This window comes from Lissotriton vulgaris, chromosome 9, assembly GCF_964263255.1.
Source record: "Lissotriton vulgaris chromosome 9, aLisVul1.2, whole genome shotgun sequence".
NCBI lineage: Eukaryota > Metazoa > Chordata > Amphibia > Caudata > Salamandridae > Lissotriton > Lissotriton vulgaris.
Genome location: NC_141697.1, coordinates 1,240,573,527 through 1,240,596,166, shown reverse-complemented (window position 1 = coordinate 1,240,596,166; position 22,640 = coordinate 1,240,573,527). Strand labels below are relative to the sequence as shown.

Sequence of the window (22,640 nt, the reverse complement as noted above, 5' to 3'; positions counted from 1 at the left end):
GAGGGCATTGGCATGCCCATTCTGGGTAGCCCCACATAAAAAAATAATCCCTGGTGTCTAGGGAGCTTTCTGCCCACAAGGGGGGGGGGTCAGAAAGACTGATGATGCCATAATTTAATGAGGGAGCAAAGGCCCTTGGCCAAGGGGCCGTCCCCTTTCCCTGATGCCTAGTGGGTGGATCCCTGAGAGGGGAACGCCCTCCTGGGGTGATGCCAAAGCAGGGATCCACTAGGTAAGGGTATCATTGGAAAGGGGAGATTCTCCACTTTCCAACGGTACTCCTCCCATGTGTTTCGGTGCTCGAGTGGCTGAGATAGGCCCACGAGCACCAAAACAGTGAAATTAAGTTTCAGTTTCATTTTCGGTGTAATGACATCTGCAAGCCATGCGAGCGATTGTCATTACAATGAAAACAAAAAATATGCCTTTGGAGGAAAAAGTGAAAAATAGGAAATCCCTCTGCTGTTTACAGCAGAGGGATTTTGTGCAAGTGTGCTCATGACAAAATGGTTGGGTGCTCATGACGGAACCATTGCCTCATGAGCACAGAAGGGGTTAATTGCTTACATTGTATGGACACAATTTGTTCGGAGCTTCCCTATCAGGGACACAGGGTCTGCAGGCGACCAAACATTGACTGGACAGCCACAACACAACTACACGATGTCTAGCAGTAGGGTCACCATGAGACTCAGAATACTCATACTATGCTCCGGGACACCAGATGCATACCAGATTAAACCACATCTTCTGTAATGTGGAGTTCTGGCCACACATGCTAAACTCAGAGTATCTGGGCTGGACATCGTCAGACCACAGCCCCCCTAAGGTGACTTTAATGTTGGGGGAGGACGGGGCCTCAGTACCGACCTGGCGGCTGCGGTCAGAGGCAACCAGGACATTATCGGCACTCACCTGCTCCTTAACTTTGAGGAGAATGAGGGTTCTGTGAGATCTGAGGAGGTGAGCGGGATGCCATGAAGGTGGTCATGAGGGGTCATTGCATCAAGACCTCCTAGGGCGAGTGAGCGTCCCTCTCTACTCCACAGTACACTGGCCTTAGTAGAGCGTTTAAGTGTCACTGAGGTGGAAGCATTGATGGTCCTCGAGGCTCGCGCTCAACTTCAAGACCTTCAGGTTCAGTTTAGGGAAGAAACACGTCGCCTCAATAACATTGATTATAAGGCATCACTGGCATGGCAGCACGTGGAGGGTGATAAACCGGGCCGTCAGCTGGCCTGGCTCCTATGCTCTCAGGTCCCAAGGACCGTTACTAGAGCAATTCGTACTTCTGCTGACATTGTTGCTACTTCGCTGCCAGTCGTATGCAAGGTCTTTGCTCAGTATTATGAAATGCTCTATTACCCCTCCCCGGAGCAAGCACCTCCGGAATTATATCGCTTGAGACGCCCGTCCCCGCATGAACCTCCTGCACTTCCAGGAACTAGAGCTCCCCCTTCAGCTCAAGGAAATTCAGGCAGCAATCTGTCAGATGGCCCGCAACATGGCCCAGGGAACAGATGGGTTACCGGTGGAATACTACGCTGTGTTCAGGGCTACCCTCAGCCATTGGCTCCTTGCGGTGTGTCAGGAGTAGGGGTGGGTGGCACACTCAGCTCCACCTACGGAGTTTGAGAAGTTTGAAAAGTTTTGTCACTCTGCACTCCATTTGGAGAGCGGAGTTTGGCAAAAAACTCTACTGCGCAGCGGAGTTTACAGCCGCCCACCCAAAGTTATGCAGAGTTCACTTGTGTAGTCCTTCTAGGTCTGACGCAGGTTGCCGTTGGTCGCGCCTGCTGTAGCCAGTCTTCTGTCTTTGGTGTGAGGCGAGTGGGACGCTCTATCCTCTGCTTCGTCTCTACTGCACAGGCCTCTTCCCATCATGACTCAAGCTGCAGTTGCACTTCTAATAAATGAAATGACAGGCAAAGGCTGGAGATGAGGGGCAGAAAGACGTTGACAATCGAGGGTGGAATAGGAGCCCTGAATCTGGTCTCATGGCTTACCACCTGCAGCAACTCACCCCGGGTACCGTGAGTCGCAGAGTTTACTAAATGTCTGCTTGTTACTTACAAGTACAACGGCTGCTGTGGCATAGCACCTTTAGTTGTTCATGCGGCATCCCTACAGCTCAGCTCTAATATGGGGCGGGACCAATTGCAGTCCAGCACGAGTATCGTAATTGGCTCATTGGGCCTCATTAGGATCGCAGACGGTGTCATCATTTAGTGGTCGGGATATATCACTGCAACACTCTTGCTTCTGTCAGTTTGTGTAAACATTTAACCCGCTAGGCTTGCGAAAGTGAGCCCTTGGTTCGGAGAGACGTTATCTGAGGTGATTTTTATACAGATTCCACCCAGCCGCCCCCTGCGTGGAAAACATGCAGCTGTCAATCAATCAATCAGGAGTTTGTTAAAGCGCAACTACTCACCCGTAAGGGTCTCAAGGCGCTAGGGGTGGCGGGGGGGGGGTGCAGGTTCAATTCCATCAAGGAGGGGGTCTGTCGAAGAGCCAGGTTTTGAAGTTTCTTGCGAAGATGGGGAGCGATGTTGTCTGTCTGAGGTGGAGCGGAAGGGCGTTCCATGCTTTGGCCGCGAGGAAGGAGAAGGAGCGGCCTCCGGATCTGGTCTTTCTGGTGCGGGGGACCACGGCGTAGGAGAGCTGGGCTGATCGTAGGGTCCTTTGGGGTGCGTGGAATTTGAGCCGGCTGTTCAGGTATGCCGGTCCGGTGCCGTGGAGGGCCTTGTGTGCGTGGGTGAGCATCTTAAAGGTGATTCTCGCCTCGACGGGGAGCCAGTGGAGTGTGCGCCGGTGCTGGGAGATGTGGCAGTGTTTTGGCAGGTTGAGGACCAGTCTTGCGGCGGCGTTCTGGATGTTCTGTAGCTTGCAGATGAGGTTTTTGTTTATTCCGGCGTAGAGTGCGTTGCCGTAGTCGAGTCTGCTGGTGACCAGGGCGTGAGTGACTGTCTTTCGGTGTTCGAGGGGGGATCCATTTGAAGGTCTTACGAAGGAGGCGGAGGGTGTGGAAGCAGGAAGATGAGACAGAGTTTATCTGGCGGTCCATTTTGAACTTGGAGTCCAGGATGATTCCCAGGTTGCGTGCGTGGTCTGTGGGGGTTGGCGGGTTTCCGAGGGCGGTGGGCTACCAGGTATCGCTCCAGGCGTTGGGGTTTGGGCCCATGATGAGTACTTCTGTTTTGTTGGTGTTTAGTTGTAGGCAGCTGTTTTTCATCCATTTGGCTGTCACCCGAGTTGCAAAGCAGAGTGTTATCCTGCTACTACTATGTGGTGACAATGAGGCAACATTCACGGCCCTCGGAGTTTGAATACTGTGATCTACTGTCTGCTGATGCATTATTAATAAATACTGTATGACGGGCAAATGTTTAAAAAGCGGTTTTCTGAGGAGGTTCAGTAAAGAAAGTAGCACACACACTGGGTAATATTATCAAGAAAGGGCGATATATTATGGCCGCTTTTATCGGCAGGAAACTGACGCTAAAGCGGTGGTAATGGGCTTGATAATATGTCCTTGTGAATTCCCATAGAAGCCCAGGTTCTTGTGTTAACCTGGGCTGCTATGGGAATTCACAAGGGTCTATTATCAAGCCCATTATCGCCGCTTTAGCGGCAGTTTCCTGCCGATGAAAGCGGCGATAATGTATCGCCCTTTCTTGATAATATGGCCCACTGTTAGTTCTTTTTTATTTTTACCAAAATCATCTATAGGTTCAATTGCAGAGGCCTGTTCACATACTGCTAACAACTGCACTTACACACTGACAGAAGTGTGAGTCTGCAGACAGGCCTGACAGCCCCTGTTACTAAACATGGTCCTGCCATCTTTCTTCAGAACAGAGGGGCATATTAACAAGATGTGCGATAATAAAAGCACGTCGCACATTTCCCTATCGCCGGCTATCACCGGATTTAATCACCGTGATAGCTCATAATTATCAACGCACAACACGTAGGCGAAATTAAATCAGGTTACCTGTGGTAGGCCTTGTAATATTAATGGACACTCATAAGGAAAGTCAGTGTGATTTACTGTTCTGTCTGCATAGACACTTTATTATATACATAGGTGAAAATCTGCTTAACAGTGCAGTTTTGTTTCCCTTTGGCCTACAAAGTCATGTGAGGTATCGAACTGGGGTGAAAGGTATGTGCCAAGATCAAATCTCCAAGTTCCCAGAAGGAATCTGTACATCTTATAGTTCATCCAGAACTGTCACATTTCTCTAGCTCAACTCATGATCAGAGTCCAGGGCGTTTGTCACCATGCTGGGTTAATTTAATTACATTGCTCTCCAGCAGACAAAACAAAGGCCTCTCCACACAAAGGGAGCCAGAAACAGTGCTTCACTCAGCTCCTGAGGAGGAAGGGGTGGGGAAGAAAAATCTACATCTATTAATTAGTTGTCACACTGTACCAGGGATGGGACAGCCCAGGCCCACTGAACAAAGGAGGGATCCTAGACCTCAGGAGCCAAAACGTGAGGGGGCTCCTCTGTGAAATTTTGGTGGAAAAGGCCCTGGCAGTGATGTCAGCGAGGGGAGGTGCGTAGGCCCCCAGAGGAGATGCAACCAGTGACTCCTTCATGGCTCCATCTAGAAATGTCCCAGCATGCTGTGCGGTGGAGAGGTGATATGGTACCCTAGGATTGGCCTGGGGTGCCTGGCTTCTAGAATTTTCCACCCCAGTTAAAAACTTTTGCACAAGAGGGAGAGAGTGCTTTTTTGTTGGAGCTGGGCACTGGGACTGGACAGCTGCAGCCATGGACAGCTGGGAGGAGGAACCCTCTGATGCGCTCATGGATTAAGGATTTTGAATACAATTGACCCCAGGTGGCCAGAAAGGTTATTGATTGTTTTCTAGATCTGACCTTTATTCTTGTCAGCAGACAATTGACCATGAGTTGGAAGTTTTCTACCGGTCCCGTTGTCTACCATTGGTGGTTGGAGTTGACGAAGTGGGTGGACTGCAAGAGAGAGGCGATCCGCTGAGAGGAGGCTAGGGGGGTTAGAAGGGTGCCAATACTACCTCCACGGGATGCCATGTTGTTAGCCTGCCAGCATGTGGAATGTGGGGGCCAGGTAATTATAGCAGACGCCTCTTCTGGAGGCTCATTGTTGGGCTTGGAGGACGGTGCGCTGAGCCCAACCCCAGCTGGCTTTCTGTAGTGGCGTTTGCCTCTCTTTGTTCCCCTGCTCTACTATCCACTCCTGATGTGAGTGGGAATTACCGAGATGTGTGAATTATGTTTCTATGGGGGGATGGCATGACCCAGCTGCTCTTATGGTTTATATGTCCCTATTTTGCAGGATCTCCTGCCTCTCTTATTCGGGGGGGCATCCCCCTTCCACTGGGCATGTTGTTGCTATTTTTACTGTTCGCTGTACCATTTTTATACTATAGCAAGTAATCTGATTTTTGCTACCTTGTCTCTGTGTCCATTCTGCCAGTGACTATGTTCCTTTACACATTGAATTGAGAGTGTAATAAATATATTTCACACAATACTCTGTCAAGCTCTTGTTCAGTACAAGTGAAAATTAAAATGTTTTCTTGAAAAGCTACCACATAAGAATTTCCTTCAAACATGTCTGCTATCCCTCCTAGAAATAGGGCAGCTGCTGAGGCTAGGTAGAACGGCATACTGCAAAACTGAAAGACTACACCCGTAGTTATAAAAGCAGTCAAATAACGAGACAGCACATCAAGCTCTAGTTAATGATAAGCTGCTCTAAGATCAATTTTCGTGAACCAGCTACAATGCCCCACCTTTGTTATCAAATCCTCAAATCTTGTCAAAGGGAAGTTGTCTACCAAAATAGCTTTATTTAGGCTTCTTAAATCAAAACACATTCTAAGTTCTCCTGTTTTCTTACGTGTCAAAATAATAGGAGACAACCACAACCTAGCTTCAAATGTTTTGATGATACCTTGGGTACATACATCTAATATGATTGAGAAGTCCTTTTTTGCACTAAACAGAATATTACACAGTTTCAGGCAGATGCATCAAGGAAAATACCGGGAGCAAACGGGCAGATTCTCAGAATCTGGCCGTTTGCTCCCGGTATTTTTGCATTTGGGATGCATCATCCCAAATGCAGAAATCGCAATTCAAGGAATCTCTGAATAGCGATTCCTTAAATTGCTCTTGCATTTAAGGAATCCCAAAATGAGATTACTTAAATGCAATGCATGAAACCCAAAAAAATAGCGAAATCGCTAATAGGGGGAGCAAATTACCATGAAGTTGAACTTTGTGGTAATTTGCTAAAACTTTGAAAAATGCACTTTTGTGCATTTTTCAAAGTTACATGTTGCGCACACACATGCCCTTAGGGCATGTGTGTGTGTAACATTTGTGCACAGGTCCATTTCAGGGGTGCAACAGGGTGTCCTTTGACCACCCTGGCACCCTTGAAATAGCGGAACATTAGTGATTCGGTAATAGCTAATCGCTAATAAGGAATGGCTTTCCCATTCATTCCATAGGAATGAATGGGAAAGCCATTCCTTATTAGCGATTAGCTATTACCGAATCGCAAATAAGGAATATTTAGGAATCGCTAATAACATTGCGATTCCTACATGTATCCCGTTTTGCGAGGCTTTAATAGCGATTCCTAAAATTCGCTGTTAAGGACTCGCAAAACATAACTTTGATGCATCTGCCAGTTTATGCTTAACTGGCCCTATATTGGGCTTAAATCGTATAGTATGTGTAACATCTACAATTGTTTCCAACTTATCTTGAAAAACCTTTTTAATTTTTTCTACCTGTCGAATTTCACTACTAACATTTTCTTTAAGCAAACCTATTCTTTTTCCTTAATAACAACTGGGTTGTCTAGACAAGGCTTAAGGGTAATATTGAAATCTGCTTGATGCTACCACCCCAAAGTGTTGCTGCCTTTCATTGCCACATAGATGTTTCTTCTGATAGTGTCACCCAGTACTTGATTATTAGCCAAAAAGTAACCTGATAAGTCTATCTTGCTGTCCTCAAAAGCAATAGTCAAAACATCTGGTGATAATTAGGTTTAATCAGACCATGATAAATAAAGACACAATAGTAATATGTGCTCCTTATGTACTAAAAGCGTAATCTCTTTTTCTTCAATCAGTACATTCATATCAGGATCAGCAAGATTCCTATCTTTGCTTACGCTTTCACCGTTCACTACCAAGACCAATTCTTTACTATGGTCACTCCTGCCTACTTCACCATCGCATTCTTCACCAACTACACAACAAAATGTCCTTCTTATCCCTACTCTACACACTGCAAAGAAATGTCCCATTTGTCCACAATCCCCACATTGCTGACCTAAAGCTGGACAGTTTTTGAAGGGAGACTCTTGTGTGGATGATTCACACCTTTAACAAATAACTGTGGGATGTTTTACCCGAGTTTTATTGCCTTACATTTGTGAAAATGTCTTTTCTGTTGTAATTAGTAGTTAAACAGTGGTGTAATGTCCACTGCCCCTGAAATTGTGGTGTTAGGCAAAGAAGGTTCCAGCTGTTTAGCACTTTGCCAGACTCTCTATACTTTTTACAATGTCAATTGCATTATCTAATACTGGATCCTTGCATGTCAGGATCACTTCTTTAATTTATTGTTTTGCAAAGGCATGGCAGCACCAGCCCAACGAGGAGCACTGCCCAAGCATGACATCCTTCGGGGTGTGTGAGTGCACGAAGACCAGGACGCACTGTCCCCAGACACTATCATTTGAGAATGTCTGCAGTTTCCCTCTCTCACACCTTCACTACAGGAACAGGAACTCCCGCAGGATATAATGGTACAATATCATAGACAGGACAGTGTCCACACTGCCCCAGCAGGTACAATATCATAGACAGGGCAGTGTCCACACTGCCCCAGAAGGCACAATATCATAGACAGGGCAGTGTCCACACTGCCCCAGCAGGTACAATATCATAGACAGGGCAGTGTCCACACTGTTTTACAAGGTACAATATCATACACAGGACAGTGTCCACACTGCCCCAGGAGCTACGATATTATAAACAGGGCAGTGTCCACACTGCCCCAGGAGTCATAATATCTTATATACAACAGTGTCTACACTGCCCCAGAAGGTACAATATCATAGACAGGACAGTGTCCACACTGCCCCAGAAGGCACAATATCATACACGGGACAGTGTCCACACTGCTCCAGAAGGTACAATATCATACACCGGACAGTGTCCACACTGCCCCAGAAGGCACAATATCATACACCGGACAGTGTCCACACTGCCCCAGAAGGCACAATATCATACACGGGACAGTGTCCACACTGTCCTAGAAGGTACAATATCATACATAGGACAGTGTCCACACTGCCCCAGCAGGTACAATATCATAGACAGGGCAGTGTCCACACTGTTTTACAAGGTACAATATCATACACAGGACAGTGTCCACACTGCCCCAGGAACTACGATATCATAGACAGGGCAGTGTCCACACTGCCCCAGAAGGTACAATATCATAGACAGGACAGTGTCCACACTGCCCCAGAAGGCACAATATCATACACGGGACAGTGTCCACACTGCTCCAGAAGGTACAATATCATACACCGGACGGTGTCCACACTGCCCCAGAAGGCACAATATCATACACGGGACAGTGTCCACACTGCTCCAGAAAGTACAATATCATACACCGGACGGTGTCCACACTGCCCCAGAAGGCACAATATCATACACCGGACGGTGTCCACACTGCCCCAGAAGGCACAATATCATACACAGGACAGTGTCCACACTGCCCCAGCAGGTACAATATCATAGACAGGACAGTGTCCACACTGCCCCAGGAGTCATAATATCTTACACACGACAGTGTCCACACTGCCCCAGAAGGTACAATATCATAGACAGGACAGTGTCCACACTGCCCCAGGATAAATAATATCTTACACAGGACAGTGTCCACACTGCCCCAGAAGGCACAATATCATACACGGGACAGTGTCCACACTGCCCCAGAAGGTACAATAGTATACACGGGACAGTGTCCACACTGCCCCAGAAGGTACAACATCATAGACAGGACAGTGTCCACACTGCCCCAGAAGGTACAATATCATAGACAGGACAGTGTCCACACTGCCCCAGAAGGTACAATATCATACACGGGACAGTGTCCACACTGCCCCAGAAGGTACAATATCATACACAAGCTGGTGTCCACACTGCCCCAGGAACTGCGATATCATAGACAGGCCGGTGTCCACACTGTCCTAGAAGGTACAATATCTTACACAGGACAGTGTCCACACTGCCGCAGACGGTACAATATCATAGGCAGTCCGGTGTCCACACTGCCCCAGAAGGTACAATATCATATATGGGACAGTGTCCCCCCGTTCGGTCCCCTTCCCTCCCCCTCCTCCCTCCTCCCTCCTCTGCGATTGTTTGGATTCTAACTGACGTATCTATGTATCCTGTAACTCCCTGTTTCAACTGATGTGGATACTTACAGCGGAGCCTGAGCAACCTTGGCCGATGCCCGGTGGAGCTGTCCTATGCAGCTATAGAGGAGTCTGGCCCCTTGGCCGCCACCTACCCACCCGGTCGTCTGGCATTGTCTTCCTCATCTCCCCATTTGTGTCTCCTTGCCCCCCCTCCTCCTCCTCTGTTTCTTTGATTCAAACTGTTGTAACTTTGTAACCTGTAACTCGCTGATCCTCATGGAAAGCGCTCTAATACCTCCGGGTCTAGCCAGCGCTATATAAAACTTTGCAAATAAATAAATATACTTTACCACTGGTTAGCAGGGTTAAAGTGCACACAGTTCTACAGTCGGCAAAAGTAGTATCCAGTAAAAAGGTAAAAACAAATTCCGGGATGACCGCACAAAGGGCAAATGTCCCAAGGGCCTCATTTATGAAATGTGACTCATCGCTGCGTGAAAACAGCGATGCGTCACTTTTCATTGCGCCCTCCTTGCGTGTGCGACACCAATGATGCGTCATATTTATAGTATGACGCATCATGTCGCAAGGAGTTACAGATACGTCAGTATTTCTGACGTATCTGCAGGCGCAAAAGTGACGCATTGCTGGAGTGTGTCACAAAAGTGACGCAACTCCAGCAATGTGTCCTTTCACATGGGGCAAGCCCCATGTAAAAGGGCCTGCATCAGTCTTACGCCTGCTGTGAGGCAGGCGTAAGATTTTGACGCATTTGAGTCCTAGAAGTGCCGCAGTGAAATCTCATAGATTTCACTGCGTCACTTCCATGACCCTTTCTTGCGTCAAAACGCCCCCTTGCATACATTATACCTGGCGCAGGTATAATGTGGTGCAGGGGTTTACAAAGTGATGCATCTAGCTAGATGCGTCACTTTGTAACTATGGCGCAACAAGGCGCGTTTTTTACGCCACTGATGCGTCACAAAAAATGACGCATCTGCGGCGCAAAAGTGACTCACGGCCTCATAAATGAGACCCCAAATCTTTAAACCCTGTATGTAGTTGAGATATCCTTTCGAATGATGAGTTATCCTTAAAGATCTCTCGTTCTGGAATCTTAACATTTTACGAGCACCATTTCTCTATGTTGAGCCAGTCACAGTACCGAAGTCAGGAACAAGTCGGGGGTCCACGCGGGTGGACGTGTCCACCCACTATTTTCACAGAGTGAACGTTGCCCACCCGACCAAGAAGTTGGGTCCCACTGAACAATGTGCTGAGCTCGTCCCGGTGTCATTTCCAAACACTGGGCACTTTCGGCAGCGCCTGCACATTGTCTGCTTTCGATCTGCAACAAGCAACAACGTGCAGGCGGGGGCGGGGCTTTCTTATTTAAGACTCCTTCTGGGTCCATAACAAAGGCCAAACTTGAGGGGTCATCAGGTCTCCTCTTGGCTGGGAGCAGTCAGGATCCTCACACCTGATGCAATTGAAGCGGAGGGGAAACAAAGGCTCGCACCTTGTTAGCACTCCACACATACTTAAGAGAGGCAGCTTTTCACTTAGTTCGGTCCTTGTTTAGGAGATATGCATGCACTGTTAGAAGGTCAAACATGTAGTGCTGACATATCCCTGAGGAGGCGTAGAAATAATTTAAGTACAACTATTTTTTCTTGTATAGCCCTGCTCATCCCAATGCAGGGTGTCAGAGCGCTTTACATCAACACATGTATATTACACATACAATAAATCATATATATTTGTAATTCAATGTACAAGATGTGTTACATAAAACAGTGGGGGATTACAAGGTGTCGAAGTCACATATCATCTTCCATAGCTCACGGTGCAATATTAGAAGGATTACAATGCAACTGCAAGTAGCATAAGGATCCCTGTGCTCCAAGCAGTAACCCTCTTACCTAGCCACATAAAATACCACCCGTCATTTACTTGTTACATGAAGTGCCCTGCAGGAGGCACATGAACCCTCTATGCTACTCTGAGTCAAAACTGAGGCTAGACTGAACACAGATCTTTCCACCAAGTGCATCCCCCTCCAGAGTTATATCATGATAATAATTCACTCAGACTTACTACTGGGCAGTCGCGGCTCCTGGAGGGAGTGCTGCGGAGTGGAAGGGCGAGGGAGGGGCAGGGTGGGTGGTAGTAAACTCCGACCGAACAGAGGTAAGTAAATAAAAAAAATCTGGCCCTTGACCTATAAAAGTTGCTCTGTGGCCGATCAAAACTGAGCAGCTGGAAATGATCCATATCTTCCAAAGAAAGGGCAGGGTTTATTCCCCTCGCCCTGTCCCTAATGTGCGTTCACTAGTGGGCGGAGACGCAGCCCACCTCTCCAAAATGAGGTGTGATTGGCTCTCCTTCGAGGCGGACACACTGGCCCAATCACACGTCTCCAGCACCATGAACCAGGACCTGGACAAGACCACAACCTTTGCTACTGTAGTGTCCTAAAACAAAGGACACAGACTCAGGTGCAGGAGTCTCAATCTTCTTTATTCCGTCTGCTCTCTTCCCCTATCGACATACCACTGCCCTTTCCCCGGGCATCACTCCACCTCTTCCCCTGTCCCTCCCTCATCCCGCCTCCTCAGCCGAGAAGGTCCTAATGCCCACAGAATTACTGCACACATTACATCTCCCCCTTTCTTGACACAATGAGTTTAGTCCAGACATCTTTCAACATATAATTAAGAGAAAATGTCATATAGTTACAGTTCCTTGATCAGACGACTCGGTCTCTTGATGACTCGGCGGGGACGGGTTTGGACATCCTGACCGTCAGATTCTCATCCATCAGAGATTACTCTCGACATCTGATCACTGATGTCAGGCTCACTAGGTCTCGTTTCTCCAGAGACAGCGCTAGTAAGCAGTTCTTTAACTTGAGGACTGCATTTCTGAAAGTGTGCCACATTCCGGGTGATTCTCTTTACATCCGATTCAGCAGTGATCATGGTTCCTTTTTGTTTGGTGACTACTAGTGGAGTGTCATGATAGCGACAGTCAGTTTTCTTTTGCTGTTCTTGTTTTACTAGTACCCAGTCACCTTCTTGAATCGAGGAGGGTGCCGCTCGTCGACGGCGATCCGTATAAGTTTTCATCTTTTCTTTCTTGAGTCGGTCAGTGACAGCTATGTCATTGAGATCTTGTGACCCTACGCCTTCCTTCCAGTCGATCATGGGTATTCTGGTGCGCACCAGCCGGCCCAACATTAAGGTCGCGGGGCACTTGCCGGTAGTGGAATGTGGCGTGTTTCTGTATGCTCGCAAAACTTAATTTAACGCCTTTTGAGTGTCTGTCCGCGACTGTTCGGCCTGTTGAATGGCTTTCTTTAATGTAGACATAAACCTCTCTACCATTCCATTAGCCTGAGGCCATAGAGGTGTAATTTTGCGATGCTTGTGAGATGCTTGGCAAAGTCTGTGAAATCTTGACTGTTGAATGGAGGCCCATTATCTGTTTTCACTATTTTGGGAATGCCCCAGGTGGCGAACACTTCATCCAAGACAGGTATTGTGTTGGACGCTTTTGTAGACGCGATGAGTTGGGCAATAGGAAAACGTGAATACTCATCCATGATAACCAGGAAATATTGTCCAGATTTAAATGGCCCAAAAAAGTCTACAGCAACATGCTGCCACACACCCTCCGGTAATCGGGACATTTGCAATGGTGCGGGAGGATCAGGTCGACTGACCAGTTGACATTGGGGACAGTCCTTCAACGTAAGCTCTACCATTTAGTCTAATACGGGGAACCAGACTTGTTCCCTCAATGCGCTCTTGGTGGCCACTATACCTCTGTGGCCTTCATGTGCCAGATTAATAATGCCTTGTCGTAAGTGTCTTGGGATAACTATTCGATTGTCTCGTAAGAGCAGGCCAGTGGTGGCTACAGACAGTTCCTCTTTCACGTGCTTGAAAGCGGCAAGTTCATGTCTATCAATTGGACTGTTAGGTGGGTTGACATCTAAGTGTCTCCAGTCATTGTTATGCATGCGACGCTTGACATCTTGTAGAGTGTCATCCAGGATGGCTTCCAGCGGGACGGCTGGTGGCCAGGCCTGATCTACCCCAAAACAGACATATTCCTCGGCCACAGATGATCTACACTTGGTTGTCTATTTAGGGTGACTCGACATGTAATCAGCAGGGGTTTTCTGCTTTTCCGGGCTTGTGCACAATCGTGTAAGTGTATTCTTGGAGACGAAGACCCCAGCGTTCTATTCTCGGTGGCATCTTAGCTCTAGGTTTACCAAAGATAGTAATGAGGGCCTGATGATCAGTAATCAGCGTGAAATGTTTTCCATATATAAAATGTGAAAATGCTCACAGGCACACACAAAAGCTAAGCTTTCTTTCTCTGGCTGTGAATATGCTTTCTCCGTCTCAGTCAAGCTTCGGCTGGCATAGGCAAATATATACCGTTGTTCATTTTCAGAGTCATATTGAGCTAGAATAGCTCCCAGCCCCACAGGACTGGCATCAACAGTGATTTCTGTCTTCTTTTTTGGATCAAAATAAGCCATATTGTCAGCTGACTCTACCGCCGCTTTGATTTCATTGAATGCCTTTTCACAGCCTGCTGACCATTTGAACGGGTGACCTTGTTTTGTGAGTTGTCTCAGGGGATAGCTGATGGTTGCATAGTCCTGGATATACCAAGCACAGTAGCTGGCCAACCATAAAAAGGAGCGAACATCTCCTGCATCATGAGGACTGGGAGTACTATTCAAAACAGCCACTTTGTCTGGATCCGGTCTCATCCCCGCATGTGAGAAGATATGGCCAAAGAACTTAAACGTGGACTTTAGGAACTCACACTTTGCTTTGTTTAACGTGAGGTTAGCTCCCATTAATGCATGACAGGGCGGTGTCGTGTTCCTGTGTCGTAGACCCGTAAACCAGGATATCATTACTGTAATTTAGGGCGTTAGGGATGTGATGAATCGTTTTCGAATGGCTTCTTGAAAGATTTCAGCGGCAGAAGACACACCAAAACTGAGTCTCTTATACCTAAAGAGACCAATATGTGTTTAGAACGTTGTAATGTAGCCTGACTGCTCGTGCAGCTCTAGCTGGTGGTATCCTTTATTAAGATCCAGTTTGGAAAATATCTTTGCTCCATTAATTGATGCGATCATGTCACTGATATGTGGCCCAGGGTGTCTTTCCCTTTCAATGGCGGTGTTAGGCGCCCTCATATCAACACAAAGACGGACTTTGTCCGGTTCACCCTTCTTTGGCACAACTACTACAGGAGAGACCCAGGGTGTAGGTCCATCCGTCCTTTCAATGATGTCAGCTTGAAGCAGATCCTGTAGTTCCTGTTTGACTGCTGGTTGGAGATGAAAAGGGATTCGCCTATGATGTTGAGCTACTGGAGTTATTTGTTCGTTAATGTGTAATCGAATATGACAGTGAGCCATCTTTCCCAGGTCAGCAAATAGTTTTGGAAATTTCTGAACTACATCAAGTTCGTTGTCTACCTTGTACAAGATGTCCACCAGTCTTAGTCGTTCAGCAGTCGGAAGACTGAGCAGACAGTCAGCCTCTGGCCCTTTAATGACATGTATGTAGGCAGGAATGGAGCATCCTTGATATGTGAGATGCGTTGAAAATTTTCCCAAGTAGGGGAGTGGCTTTTTGGACATCCACGTGTATACTCTCACATGAGCAGGGGTTAGTTGCGGTGGTGACTTCATCCTCTGATATTCCGCGACTGGTATGTAGTTGAGGAAGGCTCCACTGTCCATTACAAATTTGGTCCAGTGCGTGCCAATTTGAATGCTGAGCCGAGGATATTTCTTCAATCGGTCAGGGTCAGCGACCATACATATGTATTCATCACTGTCCTGTGAGATGGGAGACAGTGACCTTGATTCTTGAGAAGGAGTGCGTCGGGATCGATAACTCCGGTGCGACTGGCAGCTCGAGCGGGATGACCCCGTTGAGGAGTCTCTGTGATCACGTACTGCTTTGACATGGTGACGCGTGCCTGATGGTTGAGAGGACCTTTCCTGATCTCTCTGTTTGTTTTTCTTGTAAGTTCCACATACGTTCTCGAAGTGGTTCTCTTCTCCACACTTCCTGAATTGTTGACCCATGGCGGGGTATCCTTCTGTGTGGGGAAAGTCATAGCCACAGCGGTAGCATTTGAGATGGCGTTCACGCCATCTGTTGTTTCGACTGGAGCTGCGACGTCTTCAGTTCCCGGGTTGTTGTGGCAGTTTGGACAGGGATGACCTCGGTTTTACCGGAGAATATCTGCGTGTGTTGCGAGATTGGAGCCTAAAAGCTTGTTCCCGCTTTTCATTTCTCCCAGCTTCCATCTTCTTGGCATGTTCTTCAGCCTGATCGTGCACCCGTGTCATCTCCTCAATTTCGTCTAGCGAATAACTTTTCTTCAGCAGCTTCCGCCATAGTGATTCGGATAGACAGCCTTCGATGACTCTCAGACGAAGGGCATCCTCAGTTGAAAAAGTATCAAACTCGCAATACCCAGCCAATCGTCTGAGACATGTGATGTAGGCGCACATGGGCTCTTCTTTATCCTGGGCAGCTAGGTTAAACGTGTACCTCTCATAGTCAATGTTCCTTTTGTGCAAAAAGTTCCAGTTCAATGCACATCAGTGTAAGATGCTGCTTCGGCTGCAGGCAATTCCTTTATGATTTGTCCGACATCTTTTCCTATTAGATTCCGTAGTGCTATCAGCTGTTGACCGGCTTCCGTTACGTGCGAACCCTTCATAAAGTCTTCAAAGTCTTCAAGCCACTCCTTCCACCGAAGACCCATACCTCCTCCTGTTTCGAGAACTAATGGTTCCGGTGGACGCAGAAACAACACTCCAAACACCCCCATCTGTCCAGCATTGGCTTGCGCCGGACCAGCTTGACGATGTGGTGAGTTAGACATTGTGATGAGGCGGCCTTCTCTCAAATCTGCCCACCCACTGAGGCGATAGCTTCCTCTGTTACTTCGGACGAGGTGCACTCCAACTACCTGCTGGACGTGCCGGACTTGAACTTGCAAGGGCTTGAAGCAACTAGTACACAGGAGAACACACCGTAGCTACGTGTGCAACTTCTCGGTTGAATTTGCCAATGCTTGATGATTTTCTGATCATTCCATTGAAATAGCCACTGCTTGATGATTTCCCAATATTTTACTTGATTTTGTCAATGCTTGATGATTTTCCAATCTTTAAATTGAATTTGCCAGTGCTTGATTATTTTTCTGATGTTTCAATTGATTTTGCAATGCTTGATTATTCTCTGATGTTTCAATCGATTTTGCCAATGCTTGATGAATTGCCAGTACATTTACCAATACTTGATGCTATTTCAGGCACTTCGCCTGACTTCAAGATGGCCGCCGGGACTTCCTCGAAGGGAATTGGTGCAGGCATGAAACAAACAATTTAATGAGAGGGTCCAAGGGCGAAATTAATGACTCGCATTAGGTACATGCCCCAAAATAATATCTCAATACACAAAAGAGTACCTAAAGGCCGAAATTACCACTCAACTGTAAATGCAACCCCAACACCACACAAACAACACAGTGGGAACAAACAGTGTGAGCAAAGTGTGATAATAATCGAGTTAAAACTCGAGGGCATAGGGAAAAATTCCCATCAGAAACCACACAGTACCGCCCTCTTTTGCATCATTTGGGTACTCCTTGCCCAGGAGACATAACAGAACAAACGGACGACTAGTTATTACCTTGGCCGTTTTCAAATGTCAGTACTGATCACGGATATTTTGTTAAATCTGTGTTTGCACTTGGTTTTTAGAGTTGGAAGCCTGGGGGGTAACAATAAATCATTAACATCTACCCAGCCTATCCAATTTTAAGTATTGCACCATTCACTTTTTTTCACTTATTCTTACACTGCTTTTTCATTAGCCACACTAATACTGTAAACTTTTACACTACCTCCCTTTATAAGTATACTTTATGCACATTTGAAAACGGCCAAGGTAATAACTAGTCGTCCGTTTGTTCTGTTATGTCTCCTGGGCAAGGAGTACCCAAATGATGCAAAAGAGGGCGGTACAGTGTGGTTTCTGATGGGAATTTTTCCCTATGCCCTCGAGTTTTAACTCGATTATTATCACACTTTGCTCACACTGTTTGTTCCCACTGTGTTGTTTGTATGGTGTTGGGGTTGCATTTACAGTTGAGCGGTAATTTCGACCTTTAGGTACTCTTTTGTGTATTGAGATTGGTGCAGGCGCCTGACCTAAAGATGGCCGCCAGAAACTCTCACACCCCACAAGATTTAGCCTGTTTATGCACACCGGCAGCAACTCCTCCACCGGCCGGACCTCCTCAGCATCCAGAGAAGGAAACGAAGCCACTCACCCACAGGTACGGGCACAGTTACACACGACTGGGGTGGGCTCCCAGATCGCTCCTGCACACGTTGCAGCGCGGGACCTCCGCGATGCTTCGACGTCGGGGTTTCACCGGTGCCCCACACTCTTCCCACGCTGCTCCAATGATAGGGGGGCTCTCAACACCCTTCCTCCTTCAACGGGCCAGAAGCGACCGGGGTAGGCACCAGGATCGCAGTGCTCATCAGCGAACGTGGTCGGGGTAGGCTCCTGAACCGCGCCAGGCAGACCCTCGCCAAGCGCTCCACGCACGTATGCAGTGCAGCCAACGTTCGCAAGGCGATAAACCCACGCCGCGTGGGCCGTGGCCACCACTCGTCGCCAGTTGTAATGCCCTAAAACAAAGGACACAGACTCAGGTGCAGGAGTCTCAATCTTCTTTACTCTGTCCGCTCTCTTCCCCTATCGACATACCACTGCCCTTTCCCCGGGCATCACTCCACCTCTTCCCCTGTCCCTCCCTCATCCCGCCTCCTCAGCCGAGAAGGTCCTAATGCCCACAGAATTACTGCACACATTGCAGGTACCACACAGAGCAAGTTAGAGGAATTTAGCAGGTGCATCTTTCACCACGATTGGGAGGGCTAAGGGTCATGGGTGAGCCTAGCCCACCGGCCCACCTGCTAGAACCGGGCCTGAAGTCACCCTTTGTGTCACACTAGAATCGGCGCAATTTAAGCCAAAGGTAAATCAAAGCCTGGGGTCTGCTTGAAAAAGCATTTTCAAGAGAAAGTTGTGGCTCTTAAAAGTGCAACAGAAGGATTTCACTTCCTCCACAGGTGTTTTTTTAGCATTTTTGCCCATTATTCCGGTGAGGGATTCTGTAGTATTGCCAGAAAGACTCTTTAACGCTGTATTTACATACGGGGTGTCCAGTGTAGGTCCAGGGGAGCAGGATACATGACAGATTTACAGCATAAGTCCTATGCAAACATGTTTTATGCTCATTGATTGCATGTGCATGTAACTCGTGTGGATATCCTGAAATCCCTATAGTTAAAATCCAAATGCAGTGGTTCCTTCAGAAATAGTGTTTGGATGCTATATAGATTAACTACAAATACCGGCTTATCAACTATCTGCCGGCAGACTGCCGTAAGACTGTGGTACAAGCACTGATAACATCTCACCTTGACTAGGCCAACGCACTGTATCTTGGTATCACAGCAGGCCTCTGCCATAAACTACAGACTGTCCAAAATGCTGCCGCTCGGCTGGTCGAGAGAATCCCAGCTAGACATCACATCTCTCCTCTCCTACGAAAACTGCACTGGCTACCGATAGCCAAGAGATGTGTATTCAAGGCCATGACTCTGGCTTTTCGTGCTTCTAAGGGCAATGGCTCGGCCCACTTGAAAAGCACTTTGAGGCCGTATGTCAAGGCCAGGACATTACGTTCTAACTCCCTACTTCTCCTGGAAACCCCAAGATTCAAACGCTCTCGCACCGGAGGGAAAACATTCGAGGTTTGCGCCACTCAGTGCTGGAACAAGCTTCCGATTACTCTACGCGCATGTCAAACTGAAGCGGCATTACGAAAGTCACTAAAGACCCACCTTTTTTCCTCGTAATGTTCTTCTCTTTTCCTACCCTCACTGTCTCTCGTTTTACCAGCGCCGGGACGCCCCGTTGGGGCAGCTGTGCGCTTTATAAAACACACAAATAAAATAAATATATGTACTAAATGCACAATAGTTGAATCACTGGTATGGCAACATTATGCACATATAACCATAGATAGATAGGTGCTCCGTGGGACGGCATGTTGATCGTGCTTGGTGACCAAAAGTGACAGAAGTGTGTATTCTGTGGTTTTTTTTTAAATAATGTTTACTAAAGAAAAGTCATTTATTTATATATCATAGATTTAAATTAGCATCAGGATTGAAAACTGTAGGCTTTGTTATTACAGTCAACTCATCTACACATTGACGTTTCGATCCCCTATACTATGATTTCGAAGTAGGGTCTTCATCAGGACGCAGAGGTAGCAACCTCTCACAATCACTTCAAGCAAGAGACAAAATCCATCTGAACCCAACTTCAACTTGTAATGTGGAAATAGTTTTAGAATCAGAGCTGGTGTCCACCCCAGAGGCCCCCTGTTGAACAGTTCAGGGGCCCGCGGTGGCCATCGCTCTTGTAGAACATCTCTTTTAGTGAGGATCTGAGTGGTACTAACCTGGGCAGTATTGGGGTCGCGGCTGCACAACATCCTGCAGTCATTGAAGCTTGTGTTCAGTGGTGCTATTCTCACAAGAGGGGTTTCCTGTGAATGGAACAAAGAGAACAAAAGGTAGGACTCAAGCAGCAACCAAACACGAGACACTACAACGAGTGGTCCAACCGGGCCAAACAAAAATAAACATTGAGGTAAGAACCCTAGCTGTGGGGCAGTGAGGCAAAGGAGTTGGTCTCCTGCACAGAGGGGGGAGCAGCGTCCCCAAGCCAGCCCCTGTGGACAGATGAAAGCACTGGCAGCCTACCATCACAACACACAGGCATGCAAGTGCCAACCATCACAACCAAACACAGGCATGCAAGCGCCTACCATCAACACACACAGGCATGCAAGCGCCTACCATTACCACACACATGCATGCAATCGCCTATCATCACCACACACATGCATGCACGCACCTATCATCACCACACACATGCATGCAAGCGTCTATCATCACCACATACAGGCATGCAAGCGACTATCATCACCACACACATGCATTCAAGCACCTATCATCACCACACACATACATGCAAGCACCTATTATCACCACACACATACATGCAAGCACCTACCATCACCACACACAGGCATGCAAGCGCCTATCATCACCACACACATACATGCAAGCGCCTACCATCCCCACACACATACATGCAAGCGCCTTTCATGACCACACACATACATGCAAGCACCTACCATCACCACACACAGGCATGCAAGCACCTATCATCACAACACACATACAGGCAAGCGCCTATCATCACCACTAGGCATGAGCGGATTTTGCGGATTGGCAATCCGCGAATTTGCGGATTTGCAAACTCGCAATCCGCAAAATCCGCGAATTCCCGCGAATTTGCGGATTTTTTTTTTTTTTGTGTTCGCCCGTGTTTCTGCCAGTTCGCGAGGGTTTTTACAATTTCGCAATTTGCGAACTTACCTGTCGGGTTGCAAGTTTTGCGAACTTGTTGTTTCTACGTGTCCAACCTGTTTGGGACACTCTTCTTCATCACTGCCACTCTCTGTCACCACTGCCACTCTCTGACTACTCATGCCACCCTCTGGCCCACCCATGCCACCCTCTGTTTCATCACCACACCCTCTGGTTGTCCAGTGTACATTATTTTTGGCAAAGCAAAGCACACCTTCCCTGCCTCAAGTGACCTGAATTAATTTGGGGCTGATTAATGTGTCACAGAATATTTTTTTAGCTGGCACCTGCTTCCTTAGTGCGCCCTGATTAGTGATCTTTTGCACTTGCTAAGTGCTTTCATTGTTGCAAAATTAGTTACAACACCTGCCCTGCCCCAACTGACAATAATGAATTAGGGGCTGATTAATGGATTTTAACTTCCAGCCTGGCTCCTGCTTGTCTCCCTTAGCTGTAATTCAGGACCTTTGTGGCATATGTGTAACTATTCTGAGGTTCAGAGCAGGGTCACATAATAGTTGCAACTGGCAACTGAACTCTGGAGGGGCCCCTCAGGAAGCACTACAGGAAATGGCTACTAATGATGAGCCTGAACTTTTGAACCTGGTAAGTAGTTACTTTCAGTTTTGCTAAAATCGTATTTCTGCAATTTCGCACTTATTCGCGGGGCGCGAACTCACGCGAACAGTGCGAGCAGTGCGAGCAAAATCCGCTGCTCGCGGATTTGCGGATTTTTCAGGAAATTCGCAAATCTCGCGGATTGCGGATTTCCCGAAAATCCGCAAAATCCGCGAGCGGAACGGATTTTCCGCCCATGCCTAATCACCACCCACATACATGCAAGCACCTAACTTCACCACACACAGGCATGCAAGCACCTATCATCACCACACACATACATGCAAGCACCTACCATCACCACACACAGGCATGCAAGCATCTATCATCACCACACACATACATGCAAGCACCTACCATCACCACACACAGGCATTCAAGCACCTACCATCACCACACACAGGCATGCAAGCACCTACCATCACCACACACATACATGCAAGCACCTACCATCACCACACACACACATGCAAGCGTCTACCATCACCACGCCCAGGCATGCAAGCGCCTACCATCACCACACACATGCATTCAAGTGCCTATAATCACCACACACATACATGCAAGCACCAATCATCACCACACAAATACATGCAAGTGCCTACCTTCACCACGCACATGCATGCACAAGCCTACCATCACCACGCACATGCATGCAAGCGCCTACCATCACTAAGCACTTGCATGCAAGCGCCTATCATCACCACACACAGGCATGCAAGCGCCTATCAACACCACACACATGCATGCAAGCGCCTCCCATCACTAAGCACTTGCATGCAAGTGCCTACCATCAACACATACAGGCATGCAAGCGCCTACCATCACCACACACATACATGCAAGCGTCTACCATCACTACGCACAGGCATGCTAGCTCCTACCATCACCACACACATGCATGCAAGCGCCTATCAACACCACACACATACATGTAAGCACCTATCATCACCACACACATGCATGCAAGCGCATACCA

The 22,640-nt window shown here is 47.6% G+C and overlaps 1 protein-coding gene across 1 annotated transcript in view; it reads right to left on the bottom strand.

Moving 5' to 3' along the window:
• Nucleotides 1-22,640, bottom strand: part of STAB1 (stabilin 1) — a 756,575-nt gene that overhangs the window by 698,321 nt on the left and 35,614 nt on the right. The window contains exon 2 of the mRNA XM_086939405.1: nt 20,068-20,154. Within this exon, the coding sequence (XP_086795531.1) occupies nt 20,068-20,154 (87 nt within the window). The remainder of the gene's footprint in view (nt 1-20,067; nt 20,155-22,640) is intronic.